Below are 15,705 nucleotides of genomic sequence, written 5' to 3' on the forward strand. Positions count from 1 at the left end.
TAATCAAGAGCCGAAAAATGCTAGTATTAATCATAAAAAATGTTATAATCATAAGCAAAGGCGTACCCACGTGGTGAGGAGGGGTCACATGCACCTATTAACTTCACAAAATTATATATATATTCATAGGTTTAAAATGGTTGTCACAACCATCACACCACAGAGTAAGCTTTACCAATTAGCTAGGGTCATTTAATTCATATTTATATGTCAGTTTTTTGTGTTTTTAGTAAAATTATCAGTATTGCGTGATATGCTTTAACTAATATGCATCTGTTTTTTTATGGTGCATCTTTTATTTTCAAATTTTGAATCTGCCTCTAAATTCATAAAGGTTCTTATAAATTATACTTTCACATTAGAGTAATCTACATCCATCAAAGATTATGAAAAATGATTTAAGTATTCTAAATTAGAGATCTTAGGTTCCAAACCCCAAAATAGAGTTGTTTTTCATGAGCAGAAAACAAAAAGTGGGGGAAAAGAGTGATCAGGCAATGTGAATAACGTCCTTTCATGTTTCTCATTGCGTTGGACACGCAGTTGCTAACTTTTCACGAGAGAACAAGGGTGATGACTTGCCTCTCTTGAGGTCAGGGGCAGAGCTAGAAGTCTAGGTAACATGTTCGATTGAACATAATATTTTTTGTTCAAATAATGTATTTATATTAAAAAGTATATTAAATATATATAAATATCAAATTTAGATCATTTAGAACACATAAGATTAAAATTTTGTCTTTATTTGCCCGCTAGGTATATAGACAGTGTATATTATTATATGGAAAAAAAAGAAAAAGAGGTTAGAATATGGAGAACTAAACTAAACTAGTACTCCATAAATAGAGTATTGTTATAAAAACGTAACCAACCAGTAGTATGCAAGAAGATAATAGGTAGTGCTTGAGAGAAACGTTTAATGAGAATCTGGAAAAGACAATAAAGTGATAAATGACTCAAAGACAAGCTACTTTGAATCCTTTTTATATATATACACCCAAACAATATTGTTCACGGCCCTCCTAATTCTAGTTGCAGTCTCCGGGAGCCTAGCTAGCTGTTAATCACTTGCGAGGAGATCGATCGATCGAATCGTATATATGGCACCCGTCGGACTGCCTCCTGGTTTTAGATTCCATCCCACTGATGAAGAACTCGTCAATTATTATCTCAAACGAAAAATCCATGGCCAGGAAATTGAACTTGATATTATTCCTGAAGTTGATCTCTACAAATGTGAGCCTTGGGAATTAGCAGGTTCAATTCAATTTACTTTCATTTCCTCCTTTTTGATTTATTAATAATTAATTTCGATTATAAATTGTAATTCAATTATTCTTCGAATCAGAGAAATCGTTTTTGCCGAGTAGAGATCCGGAATGGTATTTCTTCGGTCCAAGGGATAGGAAATATCCGAACGGGTTCAGAACGAACAGAGCGACTCGAGCAGGATACTGGAAATCTACGGGGAAAGATCGGAGAGTGACGTCACAGAATCGGGCGATTGGGATGAAGAAGACGCTGGTTTATTACAGGGGAAGAGCGCCGCAGGGGATTAGGACTGATTGGGTAATGCATGAATATCGACTCGATGATAAAGAATGTGACGAAATCTCCAGCATTCAGGTAGTTCGTATTGTTATTCTAATTTTATATATTTATTTATATCAAATCAAAGGTAAAATTTACTCGCACTCTGTCTTTATATATATATTATAGGATTAAATAAAATAGAATGTACCAATTTGAAAATTTAGATTGCTTGGCCATAATCATTATCGACTTTCCTGCAACATTGCTTTACTTTATTTTTTATTTTTGAAGATTTACCTGCTTTAGTATTTACATCAGTGAAGTGAAGGCAAGATTAGCGTCTTTCATAGAATCATTTATCAATTAACCATATATATTCAAGTGAAGTGATACTCCATCTATATATGTTCGTTTTAATTTTAACTTCTAATTGGTTAAATTATTTGATTTGGTTTAAACATCAGGTAAATATATTTACAGTAATTAATTTATATACACAACATTTCTTGTATTTTTGTATTTCTTACCTCTTTCCTTTTTCCAGGCGCTAATTATGATTTTTAAAACTTATAATCTTTTTGAAAAAGAGTTTCAACTCCAATTACCAACTACATTGCTCTTTATTTTTTAAATCACTTAGACACAAAGTGTCAGCATTTGACTTTAAAAAACATGGATTTTTATAAGCCGTAATTTGCTGGAGATTAAAAAGCATTAGCTCTCAACATGTTTCTCTTCAAATCTCTTTTTTACAGTTAAAGGATGTGATAAAAAGCAACAAGATTAATCGTCTTTACCATGTGCCCCCCCATGTTATTTGGCTTTTTATCTCTCTCTCTCCCTCAAAGGATAAAACACGAGAAAAAAAAAGTGAAAGACATCAAAAGATCAGTGGAAAAAATTCATCATCTAAAAGAAAAAAAAGAAGGGGAAAAAACATTTTATATCGGATCATAAGATTATAGTTACGTACAATTTGAAAATTGATGTAAAGAGAGGAACGTGGACTGCATGGCATGCATGGAAAAGCTAGGTCTTTTGTCTCTTACTAGCACTTGCTTTTTCTCTTTTTACTATTTTGCGTGATAAATGGAATAGTATATACCTTTTCTATATAATCGTGATGTTCGAGTCAGTTCAATATACATGTGTACCTTAATTAAGTATAAGAGGTATTTACTATCTCCCACAAATACATGTATCATGACAAATGAGAAATTATTTAGCTAATAATATGTTTTGAGAATTGAATATGAAACTTTATATATGATTTTCAAATTACTTTATTAGTTATATTATTAGGACCCACATTGTGTGATATTTTGTGTAATATTATAGTACTATATGATGAGATACCTTTTATGATAATAATTTAAAATAAATAAGACATATTCGTTACTTGCAGAAGTTTTAGATCTCTTTGAGTGAAAAAAAGTCTATAGCTTCACTTTGTCTTTGGATAGTAAGACAAAAGTAAAATCCTCCCATATGATTGAATCTGTTCTAAGCCTCCAATCATCATCAGTACTATTCCACTTTCTCTTTTTGTTGATTTTTCATGATCATTGATTATAAAAACACTAATCAATAAGATTCTTCCATCAAAAATTGAAATCATCATAACTTGGATTTAACCTAAAAGCATAGGGTCCCCACCCCTACAATTAAGTACCACTTTCATTCTGTGAGAAGGTGTCGGTACGTTGCTTTTCACTTTATTCCTGTTTTACCTTAATAAGCCAATCGATCTTCAAACATATATATTTAACAATGACTTCACCATATAAGTGAGTTCCCTTTTTGTCCAAAAAAAAAAACAAGACAGAGATAATATTCTTAGTCTCATCTAGAATAGGTGGCGGAGATAAAAAATTTATTAAAAATTTAGTCATTTATTATATTATATAAAGAAAATTTGACTTATATATATATAATGTGAAGTTTCAATGAACCCTTTTCGTCCCTTAGCTCTGCTCTTTGCCTACGTTTAATAATCTTTGAAGATATTTTTAAGTTAAGTGTAATTGTACTTTTGAATTGTAAGATTAGATAGCGAAGGGAGTAGGGGACAAGAAGAATCCTTATCTCAACTATATATTATACTCTCTTTTTTTTTCCATACAAGTAGAGAAGTAAGAACAATGATCTACCCTTTTTCAGTATCTGTCCCTCTACTTTATAGGATCTCTTCTATAGGGAGCTATATATATTCTTTTAAATCATATCTAAATAAATCCAGCAAAGCCCCAATTATTGACTACTAAAAACTTTTGTTGTCAGCAAATGTACTTGTGTGATGCTCTGATACAAGATTTTGTCAATAACCCCCCCCCCCCCCCCCCTCTTCACCCCCTTTGTCTCTTTCTCTCTGAAAAGAATAAAGATTCTAGATATGACAGCTCATACATAAAATACTATATCTCACCTTTTTTTTCTGATAGTTAGGTTACATTATTAATTAGTTATTTAACATTAGGTTTAAATCATGCGATTTCTTAAAATTATCCGTATATTTTATTTCGATACTTTAATTCTACCTTATACCTATTAAGCACCTACACTATCGATATTTGTACTTATTAAGTATTTTTTGTTGACATGGCAATACGTGTAATACACGAGAGATGCGTAGAAAAACATTATTTAACCAAAATCTTTTTATCTCTTTTTATTTTTATATTTTTTTATTATCTCCTCTTCTTCTTTGACTCAACCACCCACCCCTCCCACCATCCTTCTGCCATCACAATCGCCGGCGCCACCACAATCAAAGCTCCTTCCCCTTCTTTCTCGATCTTTAGTCATTCTCTTTCTCTAAACCACCTCGATTTTTTATAGATATGTCGCCGCCATATCCACACTTCTCCTTCCCCTTCTTTCTCCATCCATCATCTTCTTTCCTATTTATGTAAGTTATCAATAATTAAAAACTAATTACTATTGTAAACAACAAATTTTCGAGCCGAGAAAAATAAATAATCAAGACCGAAAAATTGGAGTAACAAAGTGTAATATTTGATTTCAAAATGTAATGCGGTTACAATCTCTATAATAATCCTCTGATTCTTCAAATAATATGAAACACGTTGAACTTGAATTTGAATTTGATTTAGAGTCAAGGGCTTGAATAACTTGATCTTGAATCTTCGTCTTCAAATTTGGATTTGAATTATTCGTCACGAACACTTGTATGGTTATGACGAATAATAAATATGAACAAGTAACTTGATCTCGAACTTTTTGATATTTGTCTTCGTTCTTGATCTTGAACTTGAGCTTGAATTTGATTGCTTGAACTTTGTAGCTTTGTAGAGAATTTGCGGCCTTTGATCCACGAGCTCTCTTCTTGCTTCTTGTTCTTCAAAAAACCTCCTCTCTCAGAATAATGAGGACCCCTATTTATAGTTGTAGGGAGTGGTATGAGGGTGTGATTTGATTGGTTGGTTTGAACTGACCAATCAGATTTCTTTGTTGAAGAGTTTTAATTTGATTGGTCAGAACATGTCACATGGACACGTGACATTATTTTAGTGGCTCATTTAATTTGACTTAGATTGCCACATAACTTTGACATGTGGCATGATTTTAGTGGCTTATTTAATTTGACTTGATTGCCACCTAACTTTGACATGTGGCATGATTTTGGGTCTCTAGAATGAGATGATATTGGGCTTAACAAAGTGGAGTCACAAATCAATGAATTTAGTTTTTTTAAATTAAATCCACATTTATTGGGTTTAAATAATTGACCCAATTTTATTAATCCAAAATATTTATTTGGACTAATATATCTTGAATTTAATATAAATTGAACCATTCTACAAATTTATATTCAATAAATTGTAAATGATTACAACTATCTTTTTAATTTCTTTTTCAAGAAATTCCATGAACAGACGAAATAAGTAAAAAAATTGTAGTATTTCTGAGATCGAGAAAAGTTTGCTCTAGTAAGTTTCTGTTGTGTTTGGATTTTTCGGTTGTCACCACTCACCATCTTCTTTCCCTTCTTTCTGCAGCCATTACCCACACCACCCACCACCCAAACCACCTCGATTTTCTCCAAATCTATCATCAACAACATATTTTTTTTCTCCTTAGCCTTTCAAACGATCAACTATAACTTCCAAATTTGTTACTTTAGCTTGTTCGTCGGAAAAATCTACCACCATACATCTCTTTCTCTTTGCTCAAACCCAAACACAAATCAAATCTAAACCTAAGAACAAAACAAATAAAAAAAAAAAAGTAAAAAAAAAAACATGAGGAGATTTAAGTGTTTTTTCTTTTAAAAAGGAAGAGGATGAACTGGGGAACGGAGGTCAGAGCTCGGTGGCGGTGGCAATATATATAGTTATTTATATATGTATCTTTAATTAGTTATTTTGCTATGTCAGCGCGAGTGTCTGACACACACTCTACAAATTTTGTTAGTTATCAAAATGTATCTAACAGGAACAACTTTTTTTATAGCTAAAAGTGTTCAGTAGGTATTAAATTTAATTGGAGTGTCTAAGTGAAATATGTGAACAACTTTAAGAGGCTATCGATGAATTAAGTTTTAACATTAACAATTCAACTTATTATGGTTAAGTAATTTAATAAAGTGAAACATACATTAAAGAACCACCATAAATTACAATGATTTTGTATTTTCAAACACATGTCATGCATCCATTAATTTGATATAAACAACAAGTGCAGTCAACCATGGTTAAAATATAGTGATGTATATCATGAATGAAACATACATTAAATAACCACGGTTAAATTATAGTGATTGTGTATATTCAAACACATGTCATGCGTCCATTAGTTTGATCTAAATATGTATCTCAATCTTATAAATGTTATACCAAAATCTTGATAGTATGTATCTCATTCTATCGATTATAATTCCGTTATTCCTGAATTATAATCTCGAAATATCCTTGTTCCTAATCGAATGATCTTTTACTGTATAAAAGTTAAACTCTTACCGTTCCGGTATAGATAATTGACATTGTTGTTTGTTTTGTTGTGCAAACAGGATTCATATGCATTGTGTCGTGTATTCAAGAAAAATGGTGTTTGTTCAGATATAGAAGAACTAGGGCAACCTAGTATTAATGTACCATCATTTGAGTACCCATTAACCCAAGGCATTAATAACAATAATAATGTTCATGAACAGTATCAAACACCATCTCCAGATGTTCCATTAGCATCATCATCATGTTGTATTGAAGAAGAAGAAAAAGATGATTCATGGATGCAGTTTATTACAGAAGATGTATGGTGTTCTTCCAACTCTTCTTTTCAAGGTGAAGAGATCTCTCCACTTGCTTTCACAAATTTATAAACAGTACTATATCAGGAGCTCTCTGTGCTCGATTGATCGATGACATAAAATTCTTCTTACCATAATAATCCATATTATTTGATTATAAAGTATGTAACCTTTTTTTTTTCTTTACCCTGATTATGAACAATGATTTCGCTAATTGTACTTAGGGGTTTTTTAATTATTTGTTTTTTGTGACTGGTCATATTATATATACCTGTATAGCCAAACAGTTTATATTGTGGCTTTACGGGTTCAGATTTTGACCTCTTTCTTTGAGGTTGTTATGGTGTTATACTTGTGAAATAAAAGGGAAATGGTTGTTATTTTCTCCTCTTCTTATATTTAAGTCTTTTGGGAGCAGTACAAGTATTTTAATTTGGGAAATGTATGTAGTCATGTAGATGTACACTTTGGCCATCAAATTTATCAACATGATCGAAGTACACACAATATATACACTTCTATTGTATATGTTATGTTACTACCTATGCACTTAAATAAACTAGATGGCAGAAAGACATTGGGAACGAAAAACTAAAAATTGCAATCAGCAATTACTGTATGACCTTTAATTCTACGACTAGTACTTAAACCAATATTGGTAAATTGTTGGTAGGGGCCTAATTTCAAGAGCAAAGAGTACTACAGCAAATAAAGGCTATATGAGAAAATGTCAAATGTATCAATTGACCATTTCATTCTCAACGAAGATTTTTGAACCCTACACTCCTGACTTGGACGTGACAATCATTGAACATAGTTTCATGAATTATAACATCAATATAATACGAAATATTAGACTAGCATCAATATGATACGAAATATTAGACTATAACATCAATGTGATATGACATATCAGAATATAACATCAACGTGATATTAAATTTTAGCAGTATTGATTTCCTGGCAGAAACGGCTCTGTAATAGGAAAAAGAATCCCATGGCAAGTGCATGGAATTTTTGACATCTACTAGGGGTAAAATTTTTAGTTTACTTGGGAATGTAAACTTGACAAATTATTACTGCTTGATTGTTTCTTAAAAGATTATATAACTTTTTGCGATAGTTAAGATAGCGTGCAAAATGACTCTAGCTCCACTGTTACAAACAAATTCAGTAGTGAAAACATATATGGTATAAATTTTATTAAAATATGACTTAGGCTACTAATTTTATTGAGAAACTGCAATAATACAGATATTAAGATGGGATATCCCATGATTAAGTTTGAAATTAAATTTATACTTTGATTGAAGGTATAAATTTATCGGTAACCAAACAAAGTAAAAATTTAATCCCAAGATATCCTGCCTCCCAAGTGGGATAAGTTAGTCCAAGAAATATAATCCCGAAATACTTTAGTCGGAAACCAAATGACCCCTAACTATATTAGGGGTCGGGGGATTATCCTACTTCCATCATCATGGGACAAAAGATGTAAGCAGATAGTTAGAAGGATCATGTGAACAAAATGAAGGTGCTATAGAAGCTCTGGGTTACTCAATTTTGATTGCGGGCTTTACCTAAGACCTAGTTGTCGGCCTAAGACAAAGGGCCAAACTTCAGTTAGATCTTCAGGGCAATAGTACTTCACCTATGTCGAGGTTCTATTTGAAACCTTCCAGTTCTCAAACTCAGCACATTTTAACATAAATGAACTGGCATTTCGATGCCCACCACCACCAAATACCTGCGAATTCCCAAGAAGTATATTATACATGACTGCAAACTATATTTTATTACTCATTGAAAGACATGAAAAGTAAACAAAGCAAGAACCTGGGAGATAGATGTCGTATCTTCATCAGCAATGCTCCTCAGGCTAACTTTTAACATTTCACTGTTTTCAAGCTCAGGTACCTTATAAACAATAGCTCCAATCCCCCTGACATACATCCAACGAGAACAATGAAGAACTATTTCTACAAGCATTCAGCAAGTGATAAAATAAGATACTAATGACATTTTACTAGCTATATCTTGAAGCTTCGTGAAATGACATGGTTTTCAGAACCTCTATATAAGTTATATTCTACTTTCATCAAATTCAAAGATATAGTTCAAGGAGAAACTATGACTACAAACTGTGGTGTCCGGGTTAGCTTGCACGCACATAGACTTTTTTGGGGCCATAGGACTGAGTGACATTGATGTTGGCTTTGTCATTCACCTATACCATATATAGTTAGTAATCAAGTCTCGGTTGTCATAGTACACTAAAAACATGCTTACTGTTGCATTGGAAGTCTTAGCCCTTAGGTGAATGAAGAAATTTCAACAGTAATAATGTTGAACAAGGAGAATTCTAAACATCACTCTGTTACAATTCTTGTAATTTCCCTTTCTGCTACGGCCCTGCACACTAAGACGAGATTCTTACAGAAGTCCATATTGTTGTTGATCATCTCCTTTTTCTGATAAGGGTGGTTTTCAGACAAGCTTCAGCACATCTTGACTATTCCACCTAGAAATCAACACAGAGGCTGCTGTACTGGGCAACCCCGTCCACTAATGCTTAGGTAGATGGGAAGAAATCACCTATTGTTAGTGTTCTTTGTTTATGCTTGGGTTTGAACCCTGATCTCCAAGGTTTGCAGCCACTTCATTCCACTAGGCCACACCCTTGGTACAACATGATATATAGAGAGCCAGAGCCAAAAGTGGGGACCTCTGACCATCTCTTACAATTACAGCATTCTAGAACCTCAGCAAAGGACAATTGCTTTGTCAACAGCATTGACTCACTTTTTAGATTTTCTCACTAACCCTTAACATTCTATCCAGCTTACATTCTTTTGACTATGCAATTCTATATTTGCAGTGAACTCTCCAGTATCTTTTAACAGCTCATTGTCTTTCACTTGTCAGAACACTCCAAATAGCTGTTCTCTCAGCTTACTTACATTTGCCGAATACACATAGCTCATGTAGATGTTTAGAAAATGCACAAAACTTGCTGAAACTTGGGGAGCCTCGCAAATATTTGCCATGCATACAAAATACATACCCTTACCTATATTCACACAACATCCCACCAAGGGCCAACCTAACAAAGGAAATTGCTAAAACAGACAGATGAATGAAAGTAGTAATCTTAGTTCAGATATCAGTATTTTTGAAATTGTCCTTGAATACAGTTTTCAAGATAAATCCTTATAGTTTTCTGGCACAAACTCCTAATCCAACTTTCAACAGCCTATAGATGAAATGAGTGCCATTAGCAAAACTAATTTGAGAATTCATCATTAAAAACAGTGTCTTTGCATAGCTTTAGACAATTACATAGTGTTAAGACATAATTAAAAATGTCTTCTCTCTGGTAAATTAAGCTTTTACGTAAGATGATCACATAAAAAGACAGGGTAACAGAGCATGTAGAGGTCCTAAATTCAAGTCTCACCACTACCAACTATCAAAGTATTTTCACATACTAGACTCAAGGGAAAAGAATCAAGCTTCGCATTCAAAGGCGCATGTTAAGAAACAAATTAATTAATGAAAGTATTGCTTTTCCAACAACTTAATTTTTTAAATGAGGCATATTATATACTTCAATAAATCAAATAATACATTTACATCATTCAATGTCTTTGAATAAAGTATGTTCGTGAAATCAAAAGTGTTTGCCCCAATGGTAAACAATTATTAACTTTTATCCCAAACTTATATTATCAGGAATGCATCACAAGACACAGGAGATAGTAGGAAGGAGGGAAAGAATAAAGAAGTAATGTATCATTGAAATTGAAAAGCACAAGAAGCGGGGAAATACAAACCTCAACTTCATATTTCGGCTTTTGACTGCCAACTGATTCCCAAGTTCACTTCTTAATTCAGACAAAGAATCTGCATTAACTGCCTACAGGAAAGATTGAATCATCTTGTCATTCTCAGTCTCTGAGCAATATGAAAATAGTTTATAAATTTAGTCTAGAGTAACAGGAAAGATTGAATCATCTTGTCATTCTCAGTCTCTGAGAAATATGAAAATAGTTTATAAATTTAGTCTAGAGTAAATATTGCACAAAACAGTAGCATCTGGTTGCTGACAATTACTGACTATAAGCATTGTTAAAATAAGTAAAACTAGAGGAGGACCCCACTTAGAAAGAATTCATGTAACAGTAAGGCATAGCTTGTTGCATTTTCTGGATGGAAATAGAAGGAACTATATCTTTAAGGTACAGTTACAGAGTTTTTTTGTTAGCCACAAACACTGAGGATACATTCATTATTTATCCTCCAAAGAACTAGTAAAGAAAGTGGTACACAGAGTATTTCCAGATAAACAGTCTATATAGTTGTGGGGCATCCTATAAAATTGGAAATGTAAACAACCTCCATAATAGAGATACATGCTATCCATACCCATGAATGTATCAGATGAATGAATGACTTCATCCCCGAGCACACCTTTGAATTGTTAAATTCACATAGCTTGTATGGTCAGGAGCTTTCAGTAATCAAGACACCACTCAGGAAAATTGAAACATTAAAATTCAACTTCCCATTAATGGACAAATGAATGACATGAGTGGGATAAACACCAAACAGGAGTTTCCAGCGGTAAATAAAAGCAATCTAGAATGCAATCTCCTCAACCACAAACCTTATAGTACTATTATGCGACTGTTATTAAGTATGATGACTATAAGGCGTAAAATAGCAACCTCACATGATTACTACAGACCTTGTCTTATTTTTAAAACACCAACTCAAACTCCTTCCATGTCCTCTGAGTGAAGCACACAGTCTCCAGTGAGCCAACAGATCACACAAAATGCGAAGGAGAGGGTCTGTCATTCATGTAGACATCTGTAAGCTTGACTTATTAAAAGAGATCGATTTCATGCACTGGGATTTATTTAATTTTTTGGACCCACGACAATGACAGAACGTCCTGAATAATCGACTCGTTTGCCAAGCAGAGTCTCACTCAAAAGGTGCTGAGTTGGAATCCCATTATAACTAAGGATTCTTGTGGTTCCGGAGGATCCAACTACAGGAGAATCGTCCGCCCGTAACCCAGCAGATAAAGTACATTACATAGTCCAGGGATTGGCGACTTACCCATTCAGTGACTTTGGCACTGGACGTTCCCTATTTTTGTGCCGTTAGTAGGCCTAGTCTTTCCGGCAATTGCAATGGCTTCTTTATTTCTTCATGTTCTAGACCCAATGTCACATTCAGTAAAGATTTATGATACGTGTATAGGATGTACTCAATGTGTCCGAGCCTGCCCCACCGATGTATTAGAAATGATACCTTGGGACGGTTGTAAGGCTAAACAAATTGCTTCTGCTCCACGAACAGAGGACTGTGTTGGTTGTAAGAGATGTGAATCCGCCTGTCCAACGGATTTCTTGAGTGTCCGAGTTAATTCTACCCATAACATCTATGTCAGCTTTTGGTCTTAATTCTGAATACAGATAAAACGAATAGCTTTGTAGATGATCCTTCTAGAAGAGGGGGATTCTAACAACCTTTCTAGTTATTTCGTGCGAAAACTCGTGATAGAAGGAAGCTCGCACACGGCTGGCTATAGCAATATTTCACGTTCATCACAATGGTTTTCCTATTCCAATCGATGCTTTTGGGATTTTTTGGCTATATAGTTACTGAGAAACCTTCTGATTCAGAACTTGAAGAAGAAGATGCCATTCGTTTGATGAGAAATAAAAAGGAATATCGAAAATTCGAGTGGCTGAAGCTGAACCGATCTTACCTGGGATCGCAAATCCCAAGTTTGTCTATGAAGAGCGGATCTAATTCTTTTGAAAAAATGTTAGAAGATTAGAGATACCAGAGGGATAAGTCCTTTTATTGGGCTGTGGTCCAGAGTCCATCTCATCGAGGAACTAGGATAGAATAAGGGGAATGGAGAGGGGAGTTTGGTCATATATGCTACTCCATTCCAAAGCCTGTAAGACCACAAACCACATAAATTCTGCACGGTGAGCTTTCTCATCCTCCATCTAAGGGTGTCACCTTAGTAAGATGAGGAGAATCTCTAGAGGAATAAGAGGTATTGGAAGAGATGGATCATTAACCTAAAGAGTCAAATATTGACATCTGAATGATCACTCATACAAGAGGAACCAGCCTAATCTTTTGACTATCATGAATTTGAAACTTGTTCATTCCAGCCAAGAGTAAGATCCGGAAAAGAGCAGGTTGGAGCTTGTATAAGGTAAAAAATACATACCAGAAAAAAAAGATCTCTGGCTTGTTATTTAACAAAGTATCTAACTTCAATCACAATTTGAAGAGTAGACTTCTGAAAGAATTGAACTGATGTGAAACCAAGAAGTAAAAGAGACATAAACCTACTCGTAGAAGCTTGAAAATTTGGAAGGAAACACACTATATACTTTTCAATAGTTCATTCACCTCCTCACATAGAAATAAAGGGACATCCCAAGACATTCAGATGCAGAATATATACGGTGCCTGAACTAATGGAAGTTTTTGTAACTTATACATGTTCCATCTCCAAGAACTTCCCACCAATATCTTTCATTTGAAAGCTTAAATTCCAACTACAAGTGACGGCAGCCACTTTGTCTTTGGCTGATTGACAACTTCCAAAAAGTGACCAATCACTATAAAGATGATCTCACAAGCTCTAACGCCATGAAAGGTGCATCATGTGTTATAAGAATAGTAATATCACTGACATTTGTGCATCCATCATTCTTTTAGAACGATAAAAAGCCCGGCGTAAGTCCTTCAGCTATCAATAGTTTTTCCATAAGTATTGGGAGTTTGTACGTAACACACGTAATTCTAATGTTTGCTCAGTTGTTTATCCATGTGCGAAGAGCAAGCATAAGGCCTAGTATGTATTCACCAAAGCCGCATTGCTATAAACTACAGTTACTTGATTCAATGCATACGATGGAAAATTTCCTATTTAACAACTAAAAGTTCATTAAGAAAAGATTCCATAGTCACAGGATGAAGAAGTCTTGGAACTAACCAGGCAACAACCAAATGCTCCAGCCCCAAGTGCTATCTCAAATGACTGCGCAAGGACCTCCTCTATTAGTTTTTGTTTATGGGACAAGCTTATCTTTCCTTGCTCTACAACAGATTTTACATCCAAAGCAAGCAACTGCAGAAAAGGGAATCATTAGAGGCGTAGTGAACATCCTACAAGACACAAAAAGCAAAAATTGACAATAACAAATTGCTTAGATTATGTCAATTATCTGAATGTGGTGTATGTGACCAGGATTTAGTTATTAAATGAATCTGCCGAGCTTTGCACCAATTGTCCCAAACTTCTAAGCCTCTCAGGCTAATTATGGAACCAAAGAAGCTATACCGAGTTGCTGCTTCAGGTTAATTCAGCTAGGTGATGTAACTAACAAATTTTTATTCAGAAAACCTATTCAACCACGGGTGTATAGCCTATTCATGAATACATCAATCCTGGAAATAGACAGTTTAATTTTGGGTAGTGACTTCAACATTTGCATGCATAGTATCTTCCCTTGGCAGAATTCACAATAGCTAAGAGTCTTAATTAGTTGTGCTTATAACCACTTCAATAATAAAACAGTTGCCTGTTAGAAAATAAAACAGCACGTAGAGACCACCTGTTGAAACAAGGAGGGGTTCAAATTGACATCATATTCAATATGGTGATCATCCAACCCACTGCTGAATGCTTTACTGTCTGGGAGTTTCCATCTCCACAAATCTCTGTCCTCTATATATTCGAATAATCTCCTGACTCTGTCAAATTCACCAATCTTTAGTGCATTGCTGTCAGCAGCTTTGTTATTGTTCCCAGTTATGAGCTTCTCCTTGAAATAATCATAAGCAATAGTAGCCCCACTTCTATCCATGTCGATCACTTTACTCACATTTTCAGTCACAGATGTCCCTCCACCTAACAGATCTCTTGCAGTCTTGTGATGGTCCAATACAACAACACTGATCATAGAATCCCCCAAAAAGATAAAAGCAATGAGTATAGAAACCGCAAGCATGTGGATTCATTAAGTTCTCGAACACATACAAAATTACAAACATTTTTGCACAAAAAGATATGAACTTTAACCCACCCCCACCTCGCCACCCCACCCCCAAAATAGAAAGAGACCATGAAAATCAATTACTACCATTTTGCAACAAACTGCCACTGAAAAGATAGAGAATCAAGAATATCTGAACAATTCAAGCTCTCAATCAAGTGAATTCTAAACATTAATGAACTAAGCATAAACCCCATGTGCTGAAAACAAAGAGAAGAGAAAAGAAGTTACCATTCAACTTTTGACTTGAGTTGCTGAACAAAACCAGATGGACCCACAAAATCCAAGAGGTAAACATGATCAACTTGATTTAGAGGAAGGTCCTCCACCCTACAAACAGAAAAAAAAAAGAAGAAGATGATTCCTTTAAAAGTGACTGAAAAAAGAAGAAGGAAACAAATAGATGGAATGGAAGAAGCAATATACCTGGCGGGAGAATAAACAGTGTTGGGGAAGTAAAGAGGAGCTATACGTAGAGAAGAAAAATAAAGATGAGCGGCCAAAGCGGCAAAAGCTCCATCAGGGCATGGGTAATGGTAAAGAATTGCCGGTTTCCTCATCACTTTTGTTGCTGCGTTACAGGTAAGGCTGCCTCCTCTTGTACAACTAAACTTGGAAACCAAAGTGGCAACTTTCTCAAGTTTATGGACGGAAAACATCTTTCCTTCAAGGTGTTTGGTTTAACACACTAAATTTTGTAAAATTACTTAAATATATATTTTATTTTATTATAATTTTTTAAATTTTCTATTATTTAATTTTTTTAAAAAAAATTCCTATCAGCATCATTTTACTCTCGCTGAT

The 15,705-nt window shown here is 34.3% G+C and overlaps 2 protein-coding genes across 3 annotated transcripts; one reads left to right on the forward strand and one right to left on the reverse strand.

Moving 5' to 3' along the window:
* Window positions 1–1,033: 1,033 nt before the first annotated feature.
* Window positions 1,034–7,182, forward strand: LOC129895460 (NAC domain-containing protein 54). 2 transcript variants are annotated; one of them, XM_055971182.1, is made up of 3 exons: window positions 1,034–1,257; window positions 1,349–1,629; window positions 6,563–7,182. In XM_055971182.1, exons 1-3 carry the CDS (start codon window positions 1,101–1,103, stop codon window positions 6,872–6,874), a joined length of 750 nt encoding a protein of 249 aa, XP_055827157.1. In that variant the 5' UTR covers window positions 1,034–1,100; the 3' UTR covers window positions 6,875–7,182. The 2 variants fall into 2 exon arrangements, with proteins under 2 accessions (XP_055827157.1, XP_055827158.1); XM_055971183.1 differs by having other exon boundaries at window positions 1,349–1,626.
* Window positions 7,183–8,051: 869 nt separating this feature from the next.
* LOC129896579 (uncharacterized) lies at window positions 8,052–15,595 on the reverse strand. Its single transcript, XM_055972515.1, has 7 exons — window positions 15,328–15,595; window positions 15,133–15,231; window positions 14,461–14,800; window positions 13,839–13,973; window positions 10,636–10,718; window positions 8,639–8,744; window positions 8,052–8,549 (listed from the first exon to the last, which is right to left on the reverse strand). Exons 1-7 carry the CDS (start codon window positions 15,558–15,560, stop codon window positions 8,454–8,456), a joined length of 1,092 nt encoding a protein of 363 aa, XP_055828490.1. The 5' UTR covers window positions 15,561–15,595; the 3' UTR covers window positions 8,052–8,453.
* Between the last annotated feature and the right edge of the window lie 110 nt (window positions 15,596–15,705).

This window comes from Solanum dulcamara, chromosome 7 (assembly GCF_947179165.1).
Source record: "Solanum dulcamara chromosome 7, daSolDulc1.2, whole genome shotgun sequence".
Lineage (NCBI taxonomy): Eukaryota > Viridiplantae > Streptophyta > Magnoliopsida > Solanales > Solanaceae > Solanum > Solanum dulcamara.

Coding starts and splice junctions, on each gene's coding strand:
- LOC129895460 (XM_055971182.1), top strand. CDS start 1,101: ATGGCACCCGTCGGACTGCCTCCTGGTTTTAGATTCCATCCCACTGAT. Junction 1,258..1,348: donor TGAGCCTTGGGAATTAGCAG/GTTCAATTCAAT, acceptor TCTTCGAATCAG/AGAAATCGTTTTTGCCGAGT. Junction 1,630..6,562: donor AAATCTCCAGCATTCAGGTA/GTTCGTATTGTT, acceptor TTGTGCAAACAG/GATTCATATGCATTGTGTCG.
- LOC129896579 (XM_055972515.1), bottom strand. CDS start 15,560: ATGTTTTCCGTCCATAAACTTGAGAAAGTTGCCACTTTGGTTTCCAAG. Junction 13,974..14,460: donor ACCCCTCCTTGTTTCAACAG/GTGGTCTCTACG, acceptor CCTTTTCTGCAG/TTGCTTGCTTTGGATGTAAA. Junction 8,745..10,635: donor AGCCGAAATATGAAGTTGAG/GTTTGTATTTCC, acceptor GATGTATGTCAG/GGGGATTGGAGCTATTGTTT.